This window comes from Peromyscus californicus, unplaced genomic scaffold (assembly GCF_007827085.1).
Source record: "Peromyscus californicus insignis strain IS unplaced genomic scaffold, ASM782708v3 Scaffold_3__1_contigs__length_106647218, whole genome shotgun sequence".
In the NCBI taxonomy this organism is placed as follows: domain Eukaryota; kingdom Metazoa; phylum Chordata; class Mammalia; order Rodentia; family Cricetidae; genus Peromyscus; species Peromyscus californicus.
The window spans coordinates 13,949,259-13,975,191 of record NW_026294551.1 but is presented as its reverse complement, the minus strand read 5'-3'; the positions used below and the strand labels follow the sequence as shown (position 1 = coordinate 13,975,191).

At 39.4% G+C, this 25,933-nt stretch overlaps 1 protein-coding gene across 8 annotated transcripts in view; it reads left to right on the top strand.

Moving 5' to 3' along the window:
* Cep112 (centrosomal protein 112) overlaps positions 1–25,933 on the top strand; it is a 494,900-nt gene that overhangs the window by 228,589 nt on the left and 240,378 nt on the right. For all 8 annotated transcript variants that reach the window (XR_008222117.1, XM_052755648.1, XM_052755650.1 and 5 more), the window contains one exon: positions 19,092–19,322. Coding sequence is in view for 7 of the 8 variants with exons in the window: in XM_052755648.1 (XP_052611608.1) it covers positions 19,092–19,322 (231 nt within the window). In the remaining variant the exon portion in view is untranslated. The remainder of the gene's footprint in view (positions 1–19,091; positions 19,323–25,933) is intronic.

Genomic DNA, 25,933 nt, shown 5'->3' with positions numbered 1-25,933 from the left:
ATATGGTTTTAATTTTGCTCTCTGTCCTTCTGGACCTATACATTCGAGCCATCTTGCACTCTGTTTCACCTGAGATAATGTCCCAATTCCTAACAGTTGAATGTTTACCTCCTGAAGAGGCCAACTTGGATGCCAAAATTCTGGTGCAATTATGGTAACGTCCGCACCTGTGTCTACCAGACCAGACAACAAAACACCATTTATTTTTATCGATAATTTTGGTCTTTGTTCATTAATAGAAGTTTGCCAAAAAATTTTCTTTATGTTTTCTCCTGAATTTTCTATTCTCTCTGTTTCATCATCCTGACCAGCATGACTTATTCCAATAGGCATTTGGTTATTTAATTGCTCTGAGTAGGGGTTTCCTCTACGACTGCAGCAAAGGTTTGAACTGGATTTGCTATTGGGGCCTGCATGAGGCCCCTCTGGGAGTTTCCCAAAGACTGAGGCAAAGGATTACCCTGTCTGTCCCTTGTTGATCTACACTCGTTGGTCCAGTGTTTTCCCTTACCACACCTTCTGCATACTCCAGAAGGAAGGGGCAATCTGTTGCCATTGTTCCTTGAAGAAACATTGTTTCTAGGAATGACCTGTTTACAGTCCCTTTTCAAATGTCCTTGCTTTCCACATCCAAAACATCTAACATTCCTCAAACCTTTTGAAATTGCTTCTCCTACCCACGTAGCATCATGCTCATGAGCTTCAACATTAACCGTGTCTCTAATCCAATCTTCCAAAGGTGCAGATCTTGCCTTTAACGGCCTGATTATTGTTTTGCATGCTGCATTCGCATTCTCAAAGGCCAAAGATTCAATTATTATCTTACTAGCTTCTGAATCCGGGACCATTCTCTTTACTGCTGAAGCCAGTCTTTGTAAAAAATCTGTGAAAGATTCTTTTGGGCCTTGTACAACCTTTGTAAATGACTCAGTTTTTTTTCCTGGTTCCTCAACTCTGTCCCATGCATTCAAGGCTGCTGTTCGACATAAAATTAGGGTTTGGACATCATATAAACATTGTGCTTGTGCTGAAGCATATTGACCTTCTCCAGTAAGCTGATCCTGGCAGACTTGTATTCCTTTATCCCTCCACTGTTTTTCTATGTTTTTAGCTTCATCCTTGAACCAAGTTAGCCACTGAAGCCTTTGACTGGGTTCAAGAACAGCTTGTGCCAGCTCCCGCCAATCCTGTGGTACAATCCTATTATATGTTGACCAAGAGTTTAACATTTGCTTTACATATGGGGAATGCATGCCATAAGATACTATTGCCTCCTTAAACCTTCGTAAATCTAACATTTCAATTGGAGCCCAAATATTTTGTGTAGTCATTTGATCAGGCAACTGCTGTACGGTTACTGGACAAACTAAGGGTGACCGTGTGAAAACAGGCTTTCTTTCTGTAACCCTATGATCCAATCTTGAAGCAACTTCACTGTTAGTTTCTTCTGTCTGAGTTTTTACAGGTTTATCAAGTTTTTCTAAAGCTGTCATCCTGGCACTTAAATTGACTATCTTTTTAAATAGTAAAATGAGAATAAGCATAGTAATAAAATGCATAATTCGGTCAACATTAATCTTCTCATATAGCTGTTCCATTGTCAGACTGTTTAAAATTGCAAACAAAGCCCAATTTTCTTCCAATGAACACAGAAAACCCATTTTTTTTTAAATGTGAAAAAAATTTCTCTTTTAAATAGTTTCCTTTAAAATATTCGATATGTTAAGTGACTTACCAAGTCCTCGTAGAACAGTACAAATCCGAGGGAATTTCAAAACAGCCACCTAGTGTCCGAGGTGTGAATCCAGAGAGAGAGAGAGAGAGAGAGAGAGAGAGAGAGAGAGAGAGAGAGAGAACACCAAGAACCGTAGCCGCAAGTTCTGCCTAAGAGCTTGAATCCAGCCACGTGTTCCCGCTTGAGCCTAGTCAAGCCTTGGCTCTGGCTACCTTAAGCTCCAACCACGTGCGTTGGCTTTACAGGCAGGGGCCCTGTTCGGCAGGGCAGGCCTGAATTGTTTGTAGCACCAGCTTTAAGCAAGTAGCTCAAGGTTAGTCCGGCCTGAGGCCAAGCTGACCTGGGCCCGGGCTAGGGAGCCAGCTGCCCTGGCGGGAAACCGGACCTGCCGCCAAGCCAAGTTAAGTGGTTTTTAATGGATTCTCGTCACGTTGGGCCCCAAATGTAGATGTAACCAACCATCTTATTAAATAAGAAACACAGAGCTGATTCAGAGAAGAAAGCCAAGAGGTCAGAGCTAAGAGCCTCACCCTTCCTGCTTCAGCGATCCTCTTCAGCCAAGAGAGCTCTCCGAAAAGGGACCTACTTCCTGTTGTATGTCTTTATAGTCTTTCTGTTCTGCCTTCTCATTGGTTGTAAACCCAAACATGTGACTGCCTCGTCACTGCCTGTACGTACCGCCCTCCAGGTCCTTAAAGGCATGCGCCACCACCGCCACGCACTTGCTATGGCTCTAATAGCTCTGACCCCCAGACAACTTTATTTATTAACATACAATTAAAATCACATTTCAGTACAAGTAAAATACCACCACAGGATAATGTTCATAAAACATTCTCATCTCCATTATTGAAAGATAGCATGTTGAAATTATTATTATTATTATTATTATTATTATTATTATTATTATTATTATTAGCTTTTCAAGACAGGGTTTCTTTGTGTAGTTTTGGTGCCTGTCCTGGATCTTACTCTGTAGACCAGGCTGGCCTTGAACTCACAGAGATCTGCCTAGCTTTGCCTCCCAAGTGCTGGGATTAAAGGCGTAAGCCACTATCACCGGCCCGAAATTAGTATATTACAATTTAAAATATTATTCATTTCTTACAATCATTTTCTTTGTTCTCCAGACTTAACATTTCTGTCATTTTCTTTCACCTAATGTCCAATACAAGCAAATAATGATTGTTATAAATAATACGTAAATACTAGTGCATAAAACAAAATTAATTTCATCAACTGCCAAGTCAAGTAGAGAATTAGAAACTATTAAAGTGCTGCCTCTACATGTGTGTTCTGTCCTTCGTTGCAGTCCTTCCTTCTGCCTTGGCGATAAATAATCCTTCATAGTATATTGAGAGCTAAGCAACTATTCATTCGTGTAGCATTGCCACATGTATGTGTGTTCTCCAGAACATGTTTACTTGGTTTTGAACTTTATGAAAATACTTGCATATTGTAGGAACATGATTTGCAGTTTTCAAGCAGAATTTTAAGAAATCCATACATTGCCTTGTCTATAAATCTGAATAGTTCTGTTTGCTGGATATAATGCCTCATAGTATGAAGAGGAGCCAGTTAGTGTGATGAACATTTGGGACATGATTAGTTGTAGTATAAAAACTGTTGCTATGTGCATTCTTGGTCCTTTTACTGATGCACATACGTAAGAGATTCTCTGCCAGTTACTGAGGCATAGCTTATGAAAATGTTTAACTTTTGTAGGTACTGCCAAATTAATTTACAATGAGATTTTACAAACACACAAATCAGTAGTCTGTTAGCATAGCCGTTGAAGAAGCCCTTTGGTATTGTTAGACTTCTTACCTTTTGCACATACAATGACTGTAAAATAATACTAAACTGATATTTTTTCTGTTTCTGATGGGTAATGAAGTTTGGCACCTTTTCATAAGTTTCCCTTAGAATTTTGCTTTTCCTCAGGTGAGCATTCATGTATGTTGCTCATTTTTCTAGTGGGTCCTTTATCTTTTCTTGCTGCCTTACTTTAGAAATTCTGAAAACTGTTCTTTTGTTAATTGTATATATTTCTAACTTCCTCTTCCCATTTGAGATGTTTTCCATTATCTTTTTATGTCTTTGGGAAATATTTTTAATCACGTTATAGCCTAATTTGTAAGCCTTGTCAAGTCAGTGTCCTTTAGGTGATTAAGAAATCCTTCTAAGCCGGGCGGTGGTGGCGCACGCCTTTAATCCCAGCACTCGGGAGGCAGAGCCAGGCGGATCTTTGTGAGTTCGAGGCCAACCTGGTCTACAGAGCGAGATCCAGGAAAGGCGCAAAGCTACACCGAGAAACCCTGTCTCGAAAAACCAAAAAAAAAAAAAAAAAAAAAGAAATCCTTCTAAAGTCATTAACCCAACCTCATTTTCATATTTGTAGCTAGTTTTTCTGGTCCTGCCTGGCCCACAGTCAGGACAAATCTCTCTCACTCGCCAGTCCCGCAGCCACTCAGACACAACCAAGTAAACACACAGAGACTTATATTACTTATAAACTGTATGACCATGGCAGGCTTTTTGCTAACTGTTCTTATATCTTAACCCATTTCTATTAATCTATAAGTTGCCACGTAGCTGGTAGCTTACCGGTATCTTAACATCTGCTTCTCATTATGGCGGCTGGCAGCGTCTCTCTCTCAGCCTTCCTGTTCCCAGAATTCTCTTCTCTGCTTGTCCCGCCTATACTTCCTGCCTGGCTACTGGCCAATCAATATTTTATTTATATAGAGTGATATCCACAGCACATATCTGGTCTCTAATCTCATTATCTTTTACAATAACAGCTTGGGATGTAATTGCCACAATTTACTACTTCCTAGTTGCAACATGCAACTGAGAGATTTCCATTACATAGTATGCAGTATACTGTGCAGCAGTTCACCCTTATGCGTAGATGACAGGGAAGATGAGGATGTAGGACTCAAGCCCATGTACAACCATGTTCTTTCTATGTATATGTATCTAGGATAAAGTTTAGTGTATGAAGTAGACACAAGAGATTAGCAAAAATAATTAAAGGGTACAGCACCTATAATACACTGTAACCAACTTAAAAGTTATTTATGGAATTTTCCAGTTCATAGTTTTAGACCAAAATTGACCATGAAACTGTGGAAAGCAAAACTGAAGCTCGTGAGAGACCACTGTTCTCACAGAGATGGTCAGTTCTCACCAGTCAGTTTTAGAAGTTTATCATCTCCCCACAAATCGACCATGTGCATTAACAGTCCTAGTTTCCACTGCTAGCCCAGGCAGCTTCCTGGTATGTTAGAGGTATTTCATGTGTGTTGTATAAGTAGAATCTTATACATGTTTCCAAGGTTCATCATGCTACAGCAGGCTTAGTTTTCCATTCCTCTTCATTGTGGGGTAATATTCCATTCTGTGGATCTGCTGTATTTTTTGACTCACCAGTTAACAGTCATTTTAGTTATATTTCATTTTTGACCACTAAGAATAAAGCTATAAGCATTCATGGACAAGTGTTGTATAGACCTATCTTTTACCTCTTTTTAATATAGAATTGGGAATGGAGAGAATTTTTATTGACATATACTTGGTTTCATAAGGACATTTCATAAAAGTATATATTTTGAGAACATTTTCTCCAAACTCTCCTAATCACCCCTTCCACTCATCCATTGTCCATCATTCCCCTGGGCAGTTCTGATTCTACTTTCATGTCATATATAAACACATACTATTTTGTTCATTTATGTAAAATCTAGGATCCATAAATGAGAGAAAACATAGAATGCTTGTGTGAGTCTGACCTGCTTCATTTAACAATGGTGATCTCCAGTTGTATCCATTTTCTTGCCACTGACATGACTTCATTATGTCTGAGGAAAATATCATTGTGTAGATATACTACGTTGCATTTATCAATTCCTCTGTTGACCAGTGCTTCGGTAGATTCTGTAACTTTGCTATTATGAATAATAGCAAATAAATGTTGATGTGGAAATATCTCTGTAATGTGCTGGCTTGGATTGCTTTGAATAAAATCCAGGATGTATAGCTGAGTCATTAGGTAGACACACTTTAGTGTTCTGAGAACCTCCTACTGACTTTCAGAGTACTGAACTAATCTACATTCCTACCAGCAAGTATATAAGAATTCCCTCTTGTCTACATACTTATTTGTGAGATAGACTCTCAGTGTGGTATTGATTTGCATTCTTCTGATATCTGGTGAGACTGAGTTTTCATCTGCTTATTGGCTAATTTTGCTTCATCTTTTGAGAACTGTCTGCCCACTTCATTATCCCATTTATTGATTTGGGTTGTTCAACTTCTTGTTTTTTAATTTTTTGAGTTCTTTTTGTATTTTAGATATTAATCCTCTGCCAGATGTGTGGTTAGTAAAGATTTGAGATAATTTATTTTTGTCCCTTATAAGATATGGATCTGTTTTTATTTTTTCTACATTGGTAACTTTTTTGTCAGCACATTCTTTTCACACACACTACTACTACTACTACTACTACTACTACTACTACTACTACTGTGCTAGTTCCTGCCCATTGTCACAGATTTGTAGGCTCTCAGATCTGCTCCATCTGTCAGTCATTCCTATTCTCTTATAATCCTATATTGTTAGTTACTACAACATTAAGTCTGGGTGTCTAATAGGTAGTATTAGAGCCTTAATTATATTTTGTTTTTATTGTTTTGTGGGGAGTGTAGGTGCTAGAGATGGAACTTTAAACCTCCCAAATGTTGGCAAGTGGCTCTGGCCACTAAGCTGTAGTTGCAGGTTTGGAAAGCAGGGTTTTGCTACATAACTCAGATTGGTCAGCTACCTAAGTGTTGGGATTTTAGGCATGTGCCATCACACCCAGGGTCCCTTTCTTTTTAAGACAGTGTTTTCCTTTATAGCTCAGGCTGGCTTCAAATTCATGCTCTTCCCATTTTCTGGCTCACATGTGTCTTGTCATTCATCTCAAAAGCTTTTATTTATATTTTAATTGGACTTGATGAGGATCCATGAGGAGTGAGCTGGTGGGCTTTTACCTCACTGTGGTATTAGATCATCCTCAGTGGCTTCCATAGGGGCTTACACTTTTAGAGTTGTGTAAGTCTTTTCATGTACTTACTCCTAAGAATTTTTATTGAATTTAATTTTTATTATGCAAAATTACAAAAGGCCATTTCCATGAACCATAATATATTCTTTGAGCATATTTCTCCCCATACCCTTCTTTGTGCTCTTTATCACCAATCCATCTCTGCAGACTGCTCCTTCTTGATTTTAAAAAGACTATTTCAAAGCTTCACACACAAAAAAACAATGAATGATGTTTGCTAAAGTTTGAATAAGTACCTATTGCCTGGTTGAGAACATTTTTCCCAATGCCTGCCTACTTAGCTAAGAATCTCTGTCACTGAACTTTTTTAAGTATATTTTAATTGACATAATATAACCATGGGAATATCAGTTTTATTGGCCAATAGCTTAGGCTTATTACTAGCTAACTCCTACACTTAAATTAACCCATATTTCTTATCTATGCTTTGCCACATGACTTGCTCCCTTTTCTCAGTATGGCATGCCCATCTTGCTCTCTCTGCATCTGCCAGCAACTCTCTGACTCTGCCCTTCTTCATCCCAGTATCCTCACTTTGATTGTCCTGCTTAACTTTATCCTGCCTTGCTATAGGCCAATAAGCTTCTTTATTAACCAATGAGAGTAATACATATTCACAATGTACAGAAGGATTATTCCACAGCAACAGAGTCTCTCATTGTTTCAGAGATCACCAGTTCAGACAGGCAAGCTAGCTAGTTGTCGCCAGAGATCCCTTCTTCCCTAGTTCTCAGATTACAGATACATGCTACTGTGCTCTCCTTTTTATGTGCACTCTGGGGATCAGAACTCAGATTTCATACCTTCCCAGTAAGTCCTTTACCAGCTGAGCTATATATTCAGCCCTCCACCCACTGTTAATAGTTATACCATTGAAATAAGTTTGCCAATAATCATTGATGAGAGATAATGATCTGTAAATTTGTTGGGGGTGGGGGTTTTTCTAGTTAGCATGCTTTTAAACTGAGGTTAGCTAGTTTTATAAATTGAGTTCCTGAATGATTAATCTTTTACTATTCTCTGAAAGATTGCAGTATGAGAGACTGAGTTACTTTTTTTTATTATTAAATATTTAGTAGAACTGGCCAGTAGAGCCATGGAGCTTGATATTTCATTTTTGAAAATATTTTTGATTACCATTTCTATTTTTTTTGATGATTATAGGGTGATTCACATCTTCTTGGATTTTTGATTGTTTGTTTTTGGTCAGTTTTGGTAAATTTTTATAGCTCAACTATATTTTCTTTTCATTTAAATTTTATATTATTGACAGTTCTAAATTTGTATGTGTCAAACTGTCTTTGCATTCTCTAAACTCAGTGATTACATATTTTATTTTAATAAAGTGGCTTGGTTTACCTCTAATTTACTTGAAGGTGTGTTATTCCTATGTTTATATGTGAATTTGCTTGATGATTCTATTTCCCTTAATGTCCCTGTCATCTTTTATTAATATTGTGCTGACATTTAGTTTGTGAATAATTTTCTTTTTCTCTATTTTGTGAGTTTATAACTGGTAGATTGATATGTTCCTTCAAAAGAGAAACTTTAGGACTTACCTATGAAATTATATCAGCTCAGTGTTTTCTTTGTAGAAAGATTTGTTGGTATTACTTCATTTTTATTAAATTAAGTTTGCTTAGCTTTCAGTTTCTAATTTTATTTTGTATGTTCCAAGAAATGTGTTCATATCGTCTCAGTTCTCCAATTATTGGCATAGTGTTTTATTACCTTTCAGCTCTGATAACTCTGTATCATGTCCGTAATTTCAATTTCAATTTCAGTTATTGGTATCTGTCTTTGTGGGTAACTTGGTCATGGCTTTATTTTTATCTCTAGCATTGCTTGTTTGTGCCTTCCTTTTCTTTCATTGATTAATATTACCAGAACTTAATCTCCTTAGTTAATATATTAATCAATTTGCCTATATTATTAATAATCAGCATTTTAAATAATAGCATACACAAGACTCATTTCCCTGATTGAGGTTTCATCTTCTAAGATTTAAGAAGGAACACTGTAATTATCAGTCATTTATAAACATCTTACTTAAATGTTATGGATTTATTTAGGTTAGGAAATAAGTAACATCAGAATTTGTAAGCTACAAAAATAGATACAGTGAAATACTTTCCATCACCCCTGACCTGCTGTCCCTACCCCTTCCATTCCTGTCTAAAGCAGCACCAATGTGAAAAGGACCGGTGTCCTTCCATAGATCTGTTCCAGATACTCCATGTTCCCTTTTCATTTTATCCCGAACCCTGAGTGAAAGTGGGTGCTTTTAATTCTGAAGTGTATGGGGAACTGTCTTCCTTTTCCTCTCCTTGTTTGGTCACTTGTTGTCAGCTAATTCAGTTGCAGTGTTATAGAGCATAGGCCTCTGATGCCACCAGTTTTTGGAAGGTCACTACTTTAATTTCATAAATACATCTAAGTACATTTACACGATTAATTTTCCTCTGGGGGTTGGGTGTGACCTTTCTCCCTGTAGTTTCATTCCATTTGTTGTGTTCTCTGCTTTGCACTTTTCTCCTGTTCTGTGGATTATCTTGTCATGCTTTTAATATATCTTTCATGTTAAATAATATTTTTAAATATTATTACTTGTATCAGTGTTTCTATTTCCTGGATTATGCTCACATATCTAATAACAAGTAGTCAAGGCCTGATACATTTCCTCCTATTTTTTTCTTCTCTAAGTTTTTATGTTTTTATTTTTTGTGTTTATTTTTGTAGCACTGAAGATCAGGTCCAGGACTTTGTGATGCTAAGCAGTGATCAATGATCTGTACCCCAGCTCTTCTGTTCTGAGGGTTTGTGTTTACCTTTATGTCCACAGTTCATTTACATCTAATTTTTATGAAAGAAGTGATGATTGTATCTTGGTTGATTTTTTTTTTTTTTTTTTTTGGTTTTTCGAGACAGGATTTCTCTGTGTAGCTTTGCGCCTTTTCCTGGAACTCACTTGGTAGCCCAGGCTGGCCTCAAACTCATAGAGATCTGCCTGCCTCTGCCTCCCGAGTGCTGGGATTAAAGGCGTGCGCCACCAACGCTGGGCTTGGTTGATTTTTTTAATGTATATTTAATTGTCCCAGAACCATGAGTTTTAAAAGTTTTCATTGAATAGCCTTCCAGGCTTTAAAAGACCTGCTGGCAGTTTGTGTAAGTCCTTCTGGGCTATATGCTCTTCATCAGTCTATATGTGTGGTCCTTGCTGTTTCTGCGCTGTCTCTGCCTACATTCCCTGTAGCTTTATAGGAAGTCCTGAAATCAGGCAGGGTGAGCGCTTCAACTTCATTTTCTCATTCAATACTGAATTGTTAATGACTTCTTTCTTTCAGATTGCTCACAGTCTGTTTTCACAGTCAAGAATATTTTAAAGGTACCAGTAAAAACAAATCTAGAATGAGGGATCAGAATGGATTCTTAAAATATATCCATGTATTATAGATAGAATAAAATTAAAATTTAGGAAAACGTGTTAATAAAGTTTTTAAAGTGCTTATCCATGCTACTATTTTCTTCTTCATTCCTCAAATCCCTCCTTTTTCCCCTTCATTTCTTCTTTTTAAAACTTTTAAGTTCAGTTAATACAAACAAAATGATGCTGAAGGATCTGTATGGGTAGTCAGATGATACTGCATGAAGTAAATCAACACACATCGTAACGCCCATTGCCTGTACACCCATAGCAGTCAGATCTTCCCGCTGTACCTGTGTAACTAAGCTTGTTCAATCTACACTTGTGCAGCTTTGTCCTCTGACGTTCCTATCCCTGTTTTCTTCTCCCACCCCTGCCAACATCCCTGGAGACCACTGTTTTGTTCTAGGTATTGAAATCCTTTATATTTTTAGATCTCACATATGAGTGAGACTGTGTATTCTGCTGTGTGTGGCTAGTCATTTAGCACCTGCCTCTTCTGGAAAACACGCTAGGACAATGCAGCTGGTCCTCCCTCACTTCTCCCCTGCTTGGCAGATGTTCTACTCTCTACTTCTCATTTTTCAAAAATTCTCCTGTCACTGAAAGTTCCCTGTCCTCACCTTTCTCTTCCTCAAACTCTATAATCAGGCATATATTGGGGTCTCACTTTCCCTCCAAAGCTGCAACAATCTCCTTCATTAGTTGTCATTTCCTGGTTTACTTGGCTGTAATGTGGGTGCTTTCTTAAGTTCCCGTCTACATTTAACTGTTTGCTGCTACTGTGCTTTAACTGCCTTCCTTTGCCCATCCTATCTGCCTATAGGCACTGTCTTGGTGCCTGTGTCTTCAGCTCTTTAGCGAGTACTTTCTTTTATGCTTATTCTGATGATTACAGAGCACAGGAAGGCTAACTTTTTCATGATGATTTTTTGATGGTTTTTCTGTATTTCCATTGTTAATGTTAAGAAACACTTGAAGGCTTTTACCTGAGAAAACTTTTCTTCAAAGCAGAATTGGTATTTGTTTCAGATGAGAATAGAAAACACTTGCTCTGAAACCGCTTTACCAGTTCCAGATTCTCTGGTATATTCCAGGACAGCTGTGTTCTCCAGCTGTGATCCTTGCTCTGGAGCCACAATATGATGTGTCCCCTGTTCCTTCCACAGTGCCTTGCCTTTGGTGTTTGTTTTGTTAGTTTCTCTGCTTTCAGAACATGAAATGCAACCTGGGCGTGGTTTGCTTTGTTTTGTTTTTTCCTTTGCATGGTTCAATTATTTCTATGAATGAAGACACATCAAAAAAGTCTCATGCAAGATTTAGTTGTTTCACTTCTTGAAGGACTCTCAGAATACCTCAATTATGAAACTGGCTGAAGTCAGGATGGTAACTCAACAGTCTTCCTCTTTTCTTCTTGCCTTCAGCATGCATTTAGTTATTTAACACTTACAATTCTGCTTCTAAAATTATACCCATCCATTCTACTCTCAACTCAGTGAGCCTTTCTGTCTCTCTTGAGTATATTTAATCAATTTTATAGCATTCTGGATTTTTTAATGTCTACACTATTTTTTTTCAGTATTCCCTCATTTCTCTTTAATTTGGTATCTGGTTTCTTTCATGCTTCTCATTCTTTGTATACCTGAAATATCCTGTCTGTGCCTATCTACAGATACCATTTCTTCTTCTCAAGGTCCAGCTGAGGTTATCGATTTTATTTAGTACAAACAGTTTGTAGTTAATATTAAGCCTCTGAGTGGTTATTTACAAGTGGCAGCAGAATAGGGAACTGGTGGGTGGGATACAGAAAAGCTTCTGGCTACAAGTTAGTTTTACAGAGCCTTTCCTAGCTAGAAGTTACTGCTTCCTCATCTCAACTCTCATGGTTCCTTCTCATCTGTTATGGTGTGTGTGTAGTTTATATTTTCTTCTCAAAATTCCTTAGGGAATTTTTTTTCCTGGTGTTTCCTATCATGATTACTTTTATATAATACATATGTATTAAACATAGTAAATTACACAATTTTAAGGAGTAACATTGAAAATTTTAAGCTTCTTGTGCTTGTTCATGAAATTTTGTAAAAGATGACAGAGACTGCTGATTTAGCTTCATGTGTCAGGATTTCACTGATGTACCTTTATACCAAAAGGTCTGAAAAATAAGTTTTCAACTTGGAAAATAATCCAACTGGTTAACAGCATGCCCTTAATGTAAGTTACATTGTATTTTTATGAATGTATTTATAAATTTTATTTGTGGCTAGTTTGATGGTGATCCTGGCAATTCATAATCATCTGTAGGGTGCTTGAACCTTGCCTTTCTGTTGCCAGAACTTGTGAGATTCCAAGCGGCTTTGAGATTATTAGCTTTCTAAGGCAGTATGTTTTTAATTATTGATTGAAAGTCAATTTGAAAACATTTGTTCTTGTGGTGTGTTTTCTTAAAGACACAGCCTTTAGTAACCTGTGAATTTTTTTAAATGATTTGTTTTGGCTACATGTGTGTATGTGTATCTCATATGGGCCTGGTGCCTGAGGAAGCCAGAAGATGGTGTCAGATCCCCTGTTAATGGAGTGCAGAAGGTTTGAACCACCATGTTGATGATTAGAACCAAAACTAGATCCTGTGCTAGTGCTCTTATCCACTGAGCCATCTCTCCATCCCCTGCCTGTGAAATTTTCAGTAATTCAGTTACTTTATATCAGTCACATAGATGAAATTTTATAACTTGTTATTTACAATAGTAGGGCAACACGAAAGCACCTGTTTCTCACTGATGCTGGTGCTCAACTCCGTCTAGTTATCAACACATGCTATGGCATAAGTGAAGCCCTCACCCTTAAGTTCTCTCTTACCATTTCATTTTGTCTACACTTAGTTAATGCATTTTCAGGACAGACTTTCCTTTTGAAAATCACCATTAAACTTAAGCAGTGTGTGTGTCCATATTGTCAGCAATTAAATACTCCTTTCTCTAATTCAGCATCACATATCAAGTCAGCTAATAGAATATACACGATGCAGTGTAGCACCGGGGAGGCGTGGAGTAAATTGTGCACATGTACACTGTGGGTCATACCAGAAGTGGATTAGATATTTCTCTAGAGCAGTTTGATGGGGGGAACATAATTGTATCTTTTGTACAAATAACTTTGCCAATGTACCCTAAAGCAAAATTTCTTTGTAATTTGTTCACAAATTTATTGTGTGATTATCAATAATTATCAATAAGACAACTTGGTAAAAGTTGATTGTCTCATGGCAACAGAAGGGAGAGGCACTTGCCAAAAGAGCTCACATCAGTTTCCTGCTGTATTTTTCCACACACCATGGTTTGTGTTGGGACTGCCTTAATTTCACTTGGGAGCTTCTTGGAGTTTGTTTTGTTCTTTGAAGGTATTTATTGACCTGGAGCTCTAGAGCCATGCTTCCTGAGGGTTCTACACTGTTGACTGGGCAGGACAACAAGTTCTGCTTTGTAACCTGGAGATCAGGGAGCTTTTTAAAATATTTTGTCTTCAGAAGCATGTCTAGTGTTTCTGTTTGTTTGTCCAATCTTAGTGTTCTCATCTATTAATTTAATTAAATGACTGTTATTTTAATTATCAAGATTGGAGGAATCACTAAAAAAACAAGGGATAAGAAGCAAAATTGTCTCTTTTCAAAGACAATTGATCTGTTGCTATCTATTGATATGCAAATGTATAGGTTCCTATGAAAGGGGAAACAAGCTTTAAAACATTCCGTGTATTCTCAGAAGGAAAAAGACTTATCTTTTCTAGTACACATTTATGAGAGCTGCCTTTTTATGGAAGTTCTCTTATCCATTCTTCTGAGGTGATTTCAAGTTGGCATTTTTACAGAGACAGAATAAAAAAGGGGGCAGTTTCAGCTCAGCCTTCTTTCATCATTAAACACGTTCAAACATAAATACCTTTGTGCTCCACCTGTAATAGGTTGAGTAAGGAGCAGGCTCAGCGGGCCAGCCAGTGATGATCTTCCTCAGTGCAAAATGAGGGACTCACAGTATGTTATTGCAGTTTGCAATTTTATTATTGCAGAATTGCAGTATCTATCAGTGAATTACCACAAAGATTAAATCAAATGATCTGTATAAGATGCCGTGTGCAAACTAAATATTTAAAACTCCAAGTTATCATTTAGCAAGTAGAAATAGTAAAGTTTTTAAGTAAAACAATGAATATAATATTTTTGTTGATGGTGAGGTATAGTTATTTTAATTCTTACAAAAAATTATTTTTAAATGTATTTTTATTCTTTGAGAATTACTTACACACACACACACACACACACACACACACACACACATATTTTGATCATATCCACCCCTGTTCCCATCCTCCATCTCCTTCCAGACCTTTCCCTGATCTCAGTTAGTACTGCCCTTATGCACTTTTGTGTGAGGCCACCCACTGGAGCACAAGCAGCCTACCAGCAGCACATCCATGAGGAAAACTAAACCTCTCTACCCTAGCAGCCTGCAGCTACCAAAAGCAGTTCAGCTTCCGTGCTGGAATTCTGATTGCCTGCATCTTGTGCAGACTTAGTTCAAGCACCCACAGCTGCTGTGAGTGCAGAAGTGCCATAGCCCTGTCATGTCCAGAAAACAGTGTCACAGCACTGTCCTTTCCAGTCACTGGTTTTTTCAGTCTTGCCCCTCTAGAGTTTAGCTTTTTGTTTTATTTTTTTATTTTAGGGTCTGTGTGTCTGACGTGTATATTCAGGAACATCTGTACCACAATGTGCATGTGGAGGTCAGAGGACAATTTGGTGTTTAGTTTCTCCTTCTACCTTTACATGGGTTCTGGGGATTGTACTCAGAACACCAAGCCTGTGCAACAAGCACCTTACCCACCAAGCAATCTTGCTAGCCCTAGCTTTGTACGTTTTTTAACATGGTAATAACACTTCATGTTGCTGTCCCTTTTGGGTTCTCTGGTTTCCAGTTATGGGAATGCTGGTGTTTTAAATGTTCATTTTAACTACATCATGCATGATGTATGTTACCATAGTGTTTTGAGAAATGTTGCATTCATAGCTAATAGTAGAAATTAAACATTTTCTTTTCTTTTTACCTTTCCATTTTATGTAATAAACTTTTCTCATTTTTATTTTCATAAGTATGCATATATAATGTACTTTGACCATATTCTCCTTTCCCATTTTAAAGTTTATTTGGAACTACAAAATACAGGGTAGCCAAAGCAATCCTAGGTAAAAATAAATAAAGCTGGAAGTGCCACTGTACTTGGTTTCAAGGTACATTACGGAGCCAGAATAACAAAAACGTCATGGGACCAGCACAGAAACAGCCATGTGGATCAGTGGGACATGAGCACAGGCAGCGTGTCATTTGTTGTATCCAGGAGCTGTTGTACTAATTGGGATAGTCAGATACCAAACACTGAATGAAAACAGAAATCTATAAGCAAAGGACTAAAGGAAGGGCTCACTTTTTAGGTGTGTTTTAAACTAGGTTAATTATTGTTGGGGTATTAGTTTTGTTTTCCTACTCTCATGAGGTACAGGGACCATTCATGAAAGTCTGGGCCTCTTAGGACTAAGGGATCTTTTAGGCCATCAACACACATAAAGCTGGTATACCGAAGGGCCATGCCCATAGTGTGTAGTTGAGTTGGACATCAGTGAATCAGAAACAGAAATACTCCATCTCAAGCCAGGAGTGTTGGTTCGTGTCTGTAATGCAAGCCCTTAGAAGGCAGAGGCAGGATGATGGAGAGTTCAAGGCCAGCCTTGGCTGCATAATGAGTTCAAGTTTAGTCTAGGCTGCATGTGACCCTGTCCAAGAAGAAAAAGAGGAATTATGTTTCAGTCTTTGACAGTGAGCGGGTGTCTGCACCTGAAAAATTCAGAGATACAAGCCAGTTCTCACAAGCATTTGCTGCCTGCATTCCCATTATCAGAATAATCAGGGAAGATTGAGGAAAGACTTTTCAAAGTTAACTAGAGATGCTGGTGTTTCCTTTGTCTGTCAGAATGACATGATTGGTAGACACCCACTTTTGTCCCCACAGATAACATGCCAAGAAATAGGAGCTTACATTTTTTAAGAGCGCAAACGTTGAATAGAACACTATGAACCAGAACCTCTAGAAGTTGTGAATAGTAAAAGAAGCTTGGCATGTCATCTGTGGACTAGAAAGTAGTCGTGTTCAATGTGTTATGTCATGATTAAGGAAAACGTAAATGGACTTAATCCAGTGAAAGACAGTAAAGTTTTTGAGCATCCTATGCAAAGAGTAAAACTAAAATAAGAGCAAAACATGTGAGACTTAGAACCTGGATGACCTGACAGCCTAGCAGAAGCCGAAGCAAACAACACGGGGAGACTGATGCAGGAGGAACGTGAAAGGTGTTAAGAGAAATGAAGAACAGGAGAATTTAATTAGAGGTTGGTAGGCAGTGTTGTGAGAAGAAAGATACTCCGGGTTCTCTACAGAAACAGAAGAGCCGAGTTCACTAAAAAACTCGCAGTACTTGTCAAAGATTCGACATAGATTTAGAAGATAACAAGCTTGATCAAAATAACGAGGCAAGAAGATGGTTAGGGGAAAATAAAGAACGCAAGGAACACTGGAGACAAACAGCAGACCTGGAAAGCAGGCAGAGATGGACTGAAGTCCCTGCAAACTGGCATCTCAACCCCACCCAGCAAGAGGCGCTCAGACCAGTAAATGCTGCAGGGGTTGGTGCCGAACTGCCATGAAAGAACTTAAAATGTGGTGGAGGGCAACAAAATGATGTTCACTGTGAGAACAGAAGAGTGAGGAACCAGGATGGGAAATGGAGCACATGACTTCCAGTGAGAGAGGACAAGAAAGATGATGGAGGAAAGAATGGATTTATTTAGACTAAAAGACAAAATGGAGAAAATATGAAATGTACAAAAGTAGTACAGATAGCACAAAAAGATTTTTTAACTAGGGCAATATTTAAGTATAGGGAAACTAATTGGACTAGATGCTATATTTAAAAGACAAATATTGGTAAGATTTTAAAAAGAAAGTTGAAAGTCAATATGCTGTTTATAATATATATATTTAAAATTGAAGATGCAGAAAGCTTTAAAGTAAAATATTAAATAAAATATACCAAATAAATACCCCCACATCTAAAGAGCTGTCGTTCATGTCATTAACCCTAGGCAAAAGGGACTTTATGGCAGAACTCATGCTGGAGGTGAGGAGGGCAATTATTTAATAATAATGACATATGAGGATCATTATTTGATAACAAAAAGCCAGTGAACAAGATATGTCTCTTGCAATCTCAAAATATCTAAATGGAATCTTGACAAAGAGGAACAGACAAACAAACAGTGCATCATTAGCTGATAGCTTAGGTTTGCATGTATCAGTAGGTCATAGACTTCAGCAACATAAATATTTGATCCAATGGACATTTATAGAATGCAGCACTCAACACATGTAGAAAATTTAGGCCAATTCCTTAGCCATCTTTCATGAAGCTTTTTAAAATTTGGCAACATTGCTTACCAACATTCTCAATTTTTAGTAATGGGAGGTATGGTACATTCTGTACTCCTGACCTCAATGTGGTCAGTGCCCTTATGAAACAGTGAAACATAGAGGCATGGATATTCAGAATGCTGTGTCTGCACACCAAGGAAAACCAAGTGTGGACAGCAGATGCCAGCATCTAAGAGAGATGAGTGGAATGAGTTCTTCAGAACCCCAGAAGCAACCAACTCAGACAGCTCTTGGTTTGGAGGTTGCTATTCTCCAGAACTGGGAGAGAATAGATTTCTCCTATATTTTAAAGATTTATTTATTTTGTGTGTAGGAGTGTGTTTGCCTGCATGCACACTGTGTGCAGGCCTCCTGCCCACAGAGGAAGACACTGAATCCCCCTTCTGACTAGAGTTATGGGTGACTGTGAGCTTCCACGTGGGTGTTGGGAACCAAACCTGGGTGTTCTGCTAGAGCAGCAAGTGCTGGTAACTGCTGAGCCCTCTTTCCAGCTTCACATTAGTGCTCTTTCTTTCTTTCTTTCTTTCTTTCTTTTTGGAGCTGAGGATCGAACCCAGGGCCTTGCGCTTGCCAGGCAAGCACTCTACCACTGAGCTAAATCCCCAACACCACATTAGTGTTCTTTAAACCACCCAGTTTATGGCACTTTGTTACAGCAGCCTTAGGAAACCTAGTCCATGAATTTTATAGCTAAGAAGCTTACATCTGAATGATTTACAAGTCAAAGGAAAGGATAAAGGAAGTTAAATGTGTGTTGGACTAAGTGATAACAAAAACACCATGTATCTAAAATGAACAGATGGAACACAACTTCAAATTTATACATTAGAAAAGAAAGGATAAAAATGAGTTAGCTATCCAAAATAAGAAATTGGAAGAAGGAATATGAAAGAATCTAAGAAAATAGAAGTAAGGACATAACAAAATCAAAGCCAAAACCAATGATAGGAAAACAAAAATACAAGGACATTAGATGAATTCTGAGAACTTGATGTTGAATATTTTAAAAAGCCAGTTTCCGAAGAATGCTCATTCCACCAACATAGGTATTATGAAGAAGTAACGTAGGAAATGTGGTGGGATATAAAGAAACAATGTGTAGAAAAATGTTCTTTCTCCACGTGGCATTTACCTCTGAGGTGAGGGAACAGCGTGGGATTGACAGAGAGCCACAAAGATCCAGGTGGGGACCTGAAGGACAGGTGAACTTGGAAGCTAGGTATTTGTTGGCCCTGTGTAGTTGTTCCTTTGTGACTTCTCGCATGTGTCTTCTGTCTGTTTCGCCTAGATCATTGCTGACATGGAGGCCCAGGTTCATAAGTTGAGGGAAGAGCTGGTCAATGTGAACTCTCAGAGGAAACAGCAGCTGGTAGAACTGGGTCTTCTTCGAGAGGAGGAAAAGCAGCGGGCTGCGAAGGACCACGAGACCGCTGTCAACAAGCTGAAGGCTGAATCGGAAAGGGCAAAAATGGAGCTGAGAAAGACGCACGCTGCTGAGACGGAGATGACCCTGGAGAAGGTGAGGAGCTGTTTGCAAGGACTCTGTTTAGACTGTGGAAGTGCAGATTTAAAACCCACTCTCCCTGTTCTGGTTCTCAGTCTCTGGAAGTGGGAAGACATAAATCTACTCTTCAGATTTAGATGAGCAGTTTGAATATCTTGCTCTGTCTTATGCACTGCTAAAATGCTCTAAGGAGCTACTTAACTTATCCTTGACTCTAATGGGAGGGGTTCTCTGGGCTAGCCCCTTTCATAGTAATTAAATACTGTGATAGAATAGTGTTAGCACATCATCACATACCATGTAGTAGGGAATACGCGAGCTGTAGCTCTGAATTCTCTTAGGTTTAGAATGGGTTATATTTTCCCTAAGGTGGTTGTCTAATAGTTATTTCTAGTCTTTATAATTTCTCTTTAATAACACTAACAAAAATGATGATGTATTCTCCTAGGTTGATATTTTAGCAGAAATAAGTTCATTTAGAATGTTATATTATTGAAATAAATATCAATATAGTATTTGCACATTTGGCTTGGATTACATTCAACTTACAATCTAGAATATTCTTTTTAAAAGCTGAAATATTTAATCAGGTGCTGAAAGAGCATTGCTGTTCATCATACCAGCTGTAAATTGTTCCTGGAGCTCTTTTGTTTGTTTGTTTGCTTCTTAATGCCACGCTGGATCTTCAGACTAGAACTTGGAAAGGAAAATTTAAGAATCATCTAATTCTGTTCAACTTCTACTTCTCTTTTCCTTTTCCTTTTCTTTTTCAAGTAATGTTGAGCCCCAAAAGAGTCTGTACAATCACTCTAGGCATTATTGCACAGATTTTACAGTGTGAGCTAGGGCGGGGCCTTAGTGCCTTAATTCACATGGAAGTCAGACTTTTACACAATTCGCCAGTGGCAGAGTAGCTCTGTACTCCCAATTAAGTAGTAAGGGTGCTCCAAAAAGCTGAAAGTGTGTCTGGACTCTTAGAAAACCAGTGCAGACACCAGTGTGGCTGCAAATGATGACCAAGGAGACTCCAGAGAGGGGTCCTCAGGGCCTCAGGGCCTGAGGTTGTCATAGTATGACCTATTACTGTGACTCTGAGTAGAGGAGGCATCCATGCTTGAACAGAGTGGTGGTGTAATCTGACTGGACCCTGTAAAGTGGGATCTCTCCATGAAATAAAAAATGGACTAGCTGGAGGGCAAAAGAGGAAGGGGAGACCAGCCATGAAGAACTGCAATAATTAAAACACACCGTGAGGGGCTTGGGTCTGGGCAGTATAGCAGCAGCTGTGATATCCTTAAAAAAAAAAATCACCAGGGTGTGTTTGAAAGGCAGAGCTGACAGGATTTACTGTTAGTTTATATTTGGGGGATGAGGAAGAGAAAGATAGCATGCCTGGGAGCAGTCATGGCGATGCCAGATGCCAGTAGACAGAGGAAGTTACTCTTTGCTACACAGAAAACTATGGGAGTAGAGACTGGGCCATGTGGGATACGTTCGGGCTGAGGTACCTTGTGCGCATGTAAGTGGGATGTTGTTGAGCCTGCCATCAAAACAGTACAAAACAGTGATGCTGCTCTAATGCTGGTGGGAGCAGGACCTCGAGAGTCAGGAAGCACCTGTACACAGACAGACTGCTGCTGCAGCAGACTGCAGACGGGATGCTGGAGGTGACTTAGAGCAAGAGAGAAGGGCGGTGGATACTATCTTTAAAAAGATAGTTTTCAAAGATGATGAAATAATAGACCACAAGACAAAAACACATGTAGAAGTATGAATATAACTACTATAAGGGAAAATGCAAAATAATTATTTCCTGTTGAGATTGAGGAAAATTAACAAGAACCATTGCCATTTAAATTAGGTGTAAGTGAACTGAGGAATTTTTGACTAGTTGATATGGAGCATAGCATTCCAACTCTAGGGAAAAACAAATATAAGAAAAAAACAAAATCATGTGTGTGATGCACAGGGTGATCCTAAGAGGGGCCAGTGATAAGGCTGGACTATAGCTCAGGGAGCTTGGGGTCTCCACTGCTTTGAGTAAGTGAGGAGAAGCCACAGAAGATGCTGAGGAATTAAGTGTCAGGATCTAGGGATCATGAGGCGGATCATTCTGTCAACATCCTTTTGATAGCATAGCAGTAGAAGGGTTGGTAGGAACTGGTCTAGTCCAGGAGACATCCTCTTGAGGACTTGATAGAGAAGCATATGAGGTAGTGAAGTGTCTCCGAGGCAACAAAGCCAAAAGGACATGCTTGAGAATCATTGCAGAGGGCAGGGGGCTGGTGAGTCTTGTGAAAGGCAAACTCACCCCTTAATCATTTGCAAACATGGAAGAAGTCTCAGGGCTGGAGGAAGCATGTGAATGCACTTAGCAATGTGCTGGGTTGAGAGTGATGCCTGAACATGAGCTGTGGTGTTTACTTGCTGTTGAAAGGATGTTTCTGGATACTTGAGGAAAAGGTAGGCCTAGAGAAAACAGGTGTAGAAGTTGCCCACAGAGAATGCCTGGCTTGTGGCTTTGGGAGTGAGACTGCTAATGAGAAGAAGGTGAAGAAGAAGGAAGAAGGAGAGGCAGGCAGGCAGACAGACAAGCGTTTCAGTCACAGACAGATCATCGAGGCAGAAGAATTACGTACAGAATTTATTTTCATGAAACACAGAAAAAGAGTCTTTGGAAAGCAGGCCTGGCAAGAATGTGACAGAGTCAAGAGGGATGAGTGTTGAGGAGAGGTCACTGGATTTGAAGCTGAGAAGTCACTGATGATCTTGGACAGCATACTGAAAATGATAGTGTAGACGCAAACCACATTTGCCAAAGTTGAGTGAGGCCATGCAGATGCTGGAGGGAGCCCTCTGTTGACTGGGAAACTCTGACATTACAATCAGCAGGAGTCAAAGCAGAGTGTCTTTTTACACTGAACACCTCGAGCATTTTGAAGCTGGAGAGAAGGGGCTATCAGAAGTAGTCCAGTCTGGAGACTGGCAGAAGATGACTGATAGCATGCCTCTGGCAGCAGAAGGGTGCACAGCTGAGAGCAAGCCCACCTCAGCCCTTGGCTACGAGGGTGCAGAAACGTGGGCTATCAGTCTCTTCCTAGAATATGCCACTCTCCGGCTTCCAGGTCCTACCACCTCGTGCTCATAATGGTCTAGAGTGTTCTACTAGCTAGTCTTCCCTTCCTCCCTCCACCCTCCTCAGAGGATCCTTCACCGCATTCTTCATCTACAGGCTGACTTACTTAACCACCTCTTTCATAATGTCTTTCTAGTTCATCTCACAGTATGAAATCATGCTTATATTTGGGCTTTCTCGTTTATTCTCTATCCCTTTCACCCACTAGAGTGTAAGTCCCACAGGCAGAGAACCTCGCGTGCAGTTCAGCTGTACCACTGATGCTAGAGAAGCCTGGTGCATGGGAGATGTTCACCACTAGTTCATATTGTATGAGGGACAGGAGACATACCTGTTATCCAGGAAAGAGGCAGAAAGAGGGTTGGTAAAGATAAAAAATTCCATGACAGAACTTGAAAGGAACTTATAGGCAAATATTTACCACCAGATCTTGATGTAGTCAGGAGTTTCAAGAAGTGTGGAAGTAGGATCCATGGAAATACAGAGGGAATGTGGGACTATGCTCTCATCTCATGGAGTGGGGCAGTGTGAGTGTGGAAGAATGGGGTTCACTTAATGGACTGAGAATGCAGGTCATACAGAGAGACAGAAGTGAGTGCAGTGGTTGTAGGCATCGTGGAAGAAGGGCACTGACTAGGTTAACTAGAACGCAGGGGAATATGGGCCGAGAAGAGGGCAGTGTGAAGAAATGGAAGAGAGCAGTGTGTCTGCTGACACTCGGAGACTGTTTGGTTTGGATGAGTTGGTAGACTATATCAACCTCAAAGTCCATACGATAAAATCCAAGTACTGGTTTCCTGATACTGTCTTATTTGTATTTCATATTGATAAATGTTTTATTGAATTAGCACAAACAAGAGTTTAGCAATTTCAACTGCAGAAAATGCCTGGACTAAGTCAAAAGCATGCCTTGTGAATATTATTTTTTAAAGCTCCAAGATCAAATATGATGCTTTGCACAAAAGACATTCATTAAATGTTATGTGAGTGAATCAAAGAATTCCGTATAGCCCTAGTGTATGACAGTGTGGATAAATAAATTATATGTCATCCAAATTTGATTTTAATCCATTATAGATACTTTGGATAGGGCAAAATTTATCTTTGTATTCAAATATTCATTTGTATCTCATATAATTTCTTCCATAGTATTTAAATAAGTTAAACATGAAGCTTATTTTAGTATAACTTTGATTTTTCTCTACAAATTAATAAACATTTTAGATTCGTCTATGAAAAATTTAAATCAATACTGATAAGCTGAAAGTTTAGTTGCTAATCATTCTGCAAAGTTACCAAATTCTTATCACCTGATTAGAAAACTTAATATAGTGCTAGGAAGATAATTCAGTGGTAAGAGCACTTGCACAAATGTGAGGACCTGAGTTCAAATCCTCAGAATCTCCCTGAAGAAAATGGTATAGTCATGCATACCTGTAACTCCAGCATGAGCTGGGCCTTGTTGGCTAGGCTACCAACCCATAATGATAAACTTATGTTCATTGAGAGGCACTGTGTGAAGGGAATAAGACAGACTGATAAAACAAGACACCCAATGTCCTCTTACCTAAGCACTTGCATGTGACATGAATCCCCATCACACACACACACACACACACACACACACACACACACACACACACACACACACACATATACCATGCACAACTTAATATATAGATACACCTGAAAGTTAAAATATTTGCTAGCAGCTATCTAGTCAGAACCGAGGTCTTATTATTGAGTGTAAACTTAGATTCAAAGAGAAGAAGATAATACTAGAATAGTTAGTGATCTAAGTAGAACCTTCCATGTAGGCCTGGGTCCCTTCAGTGGCACAATGTTACAGTTAGAGAAGCCCTAAATCAAGATCCTACCTGACTGACTGTCAGCAGTGATTTAGACCTAGATGATATCATCAGTGGTCTTGAGTTATGGAAAACATGAAGTACCTCCACAAGGTCAAGTCCTTGAAGTACAGAATCCAAGAGAATACATGATTGACATTTGCAAAGTGAAAGCTGCTTTTGCATTTTAAAAATTCTTTTCAAACAGAATTGAAATAAAGTACATGGTGTATGGAGCTTTGAAAAGTTAAAGAGCATTACTATGTTCTGATAGTAAATAATTTTTGTGTCTGTTAGAAAAACGAACTATTGAGCTACTTAAAAGCAACCATTCTTTTACAAAAGGATGTTTAGAAAATATGAAAAATGATTGTGGAGTGCTCCTGTGAATGCCACCCTCAGATATAACCAGTGAGAACAGCTTAACATCTGTGTGAGTTACCAATTTCCAACTAACTGCCTGAGAGCACACCAGGTAGTTTTGTCTCTTCCTTTACTACAAATTATGCTAAAGATACTTCAATGTCATGTGGAATTCTTTAAAACTATAGCTTCATTGTTTTGTGCTTTTTTATTTGTGAACACAACATAATTTTTTTCCATTTTTTTTATTAAGAAATTTTCTACTCACTCTACATACCATCCATAGATCCCACCTCCTCCCTCCTCCCATTTCCCAGCCCTCCTTCCCAAGCCGCCCCACATCCCCACATCCCCCAAATCAAGGTCTCCCATAAGGAGTCAGCAAAGCCCAGCACACTGAGCCTAGGCAGGTCCAAGCCCCTTCCCACTGTACCAAGGCTGCTCAAGGCACCATACCACAGGCACCAGAATCCCAAAATCCTGCCCATGCACCAGGGACAGATCCCAATCCCCCTGCCTGGGTGCTCCCCAAACAGTTTGAACCAAACAACCATCTTTCATATCCAGAGGGCCTAGTCCAGTCCTGTGGGGGCTTCACAGCCACTAGTCTACAGTTCATGGGTCTCCAAGAGTGTGACCAGTCATCTCTGCACTTCTTCCCATCATGATCTTGACATTCCCCCGCTTGCAGAATCCCTCCTCCCTCTCATCGATTGGATTCCCAGAGCTCAGCCTGGCACCTGGCCGTGGATCTCTGCATCTGCCTCCATCAGTCACTGGACAAAGGCTCTATGATGATAGTTAGGGTATTCGCTAGCTAGACCTGTCACCAGAGTAGACCAGCCCAGGCACCCTCGTGACCACTGCCAGCAGCCCAAGGTGGTGTCATCCATGTGGGTTCCTGAGAGCCTCCCCAGCACCCTTATAAAGATGCCGGGAAGCCACGAGCCATGTGGCAAGGTATAGATTAATGGAAATGGATTAATTTAAGCTGTAAGAACAGTTAGCAAGAAGCCTGCCACGGCCATACAGTTTGTAACCAGTATAAGTCTCTATGTTTACTTGGTCGGGTCTGAGGGGCTGTGGGACTGGCAGGTGAGAGAGATCTGTCCTGACTGTGGGCCAGGCAGGAAAACTCTAGCTACACCCTTACTCTTCCTATTCCCATGATGTCCTCATCTATCATGGTATCTTCCTCCCTGCCCTCCCACTCTGTCCCTGTTCCAGCTCGACCCTCCCATTTCCCTATGTTCTCATTCCCCACTCCTCACCCTCTGCCA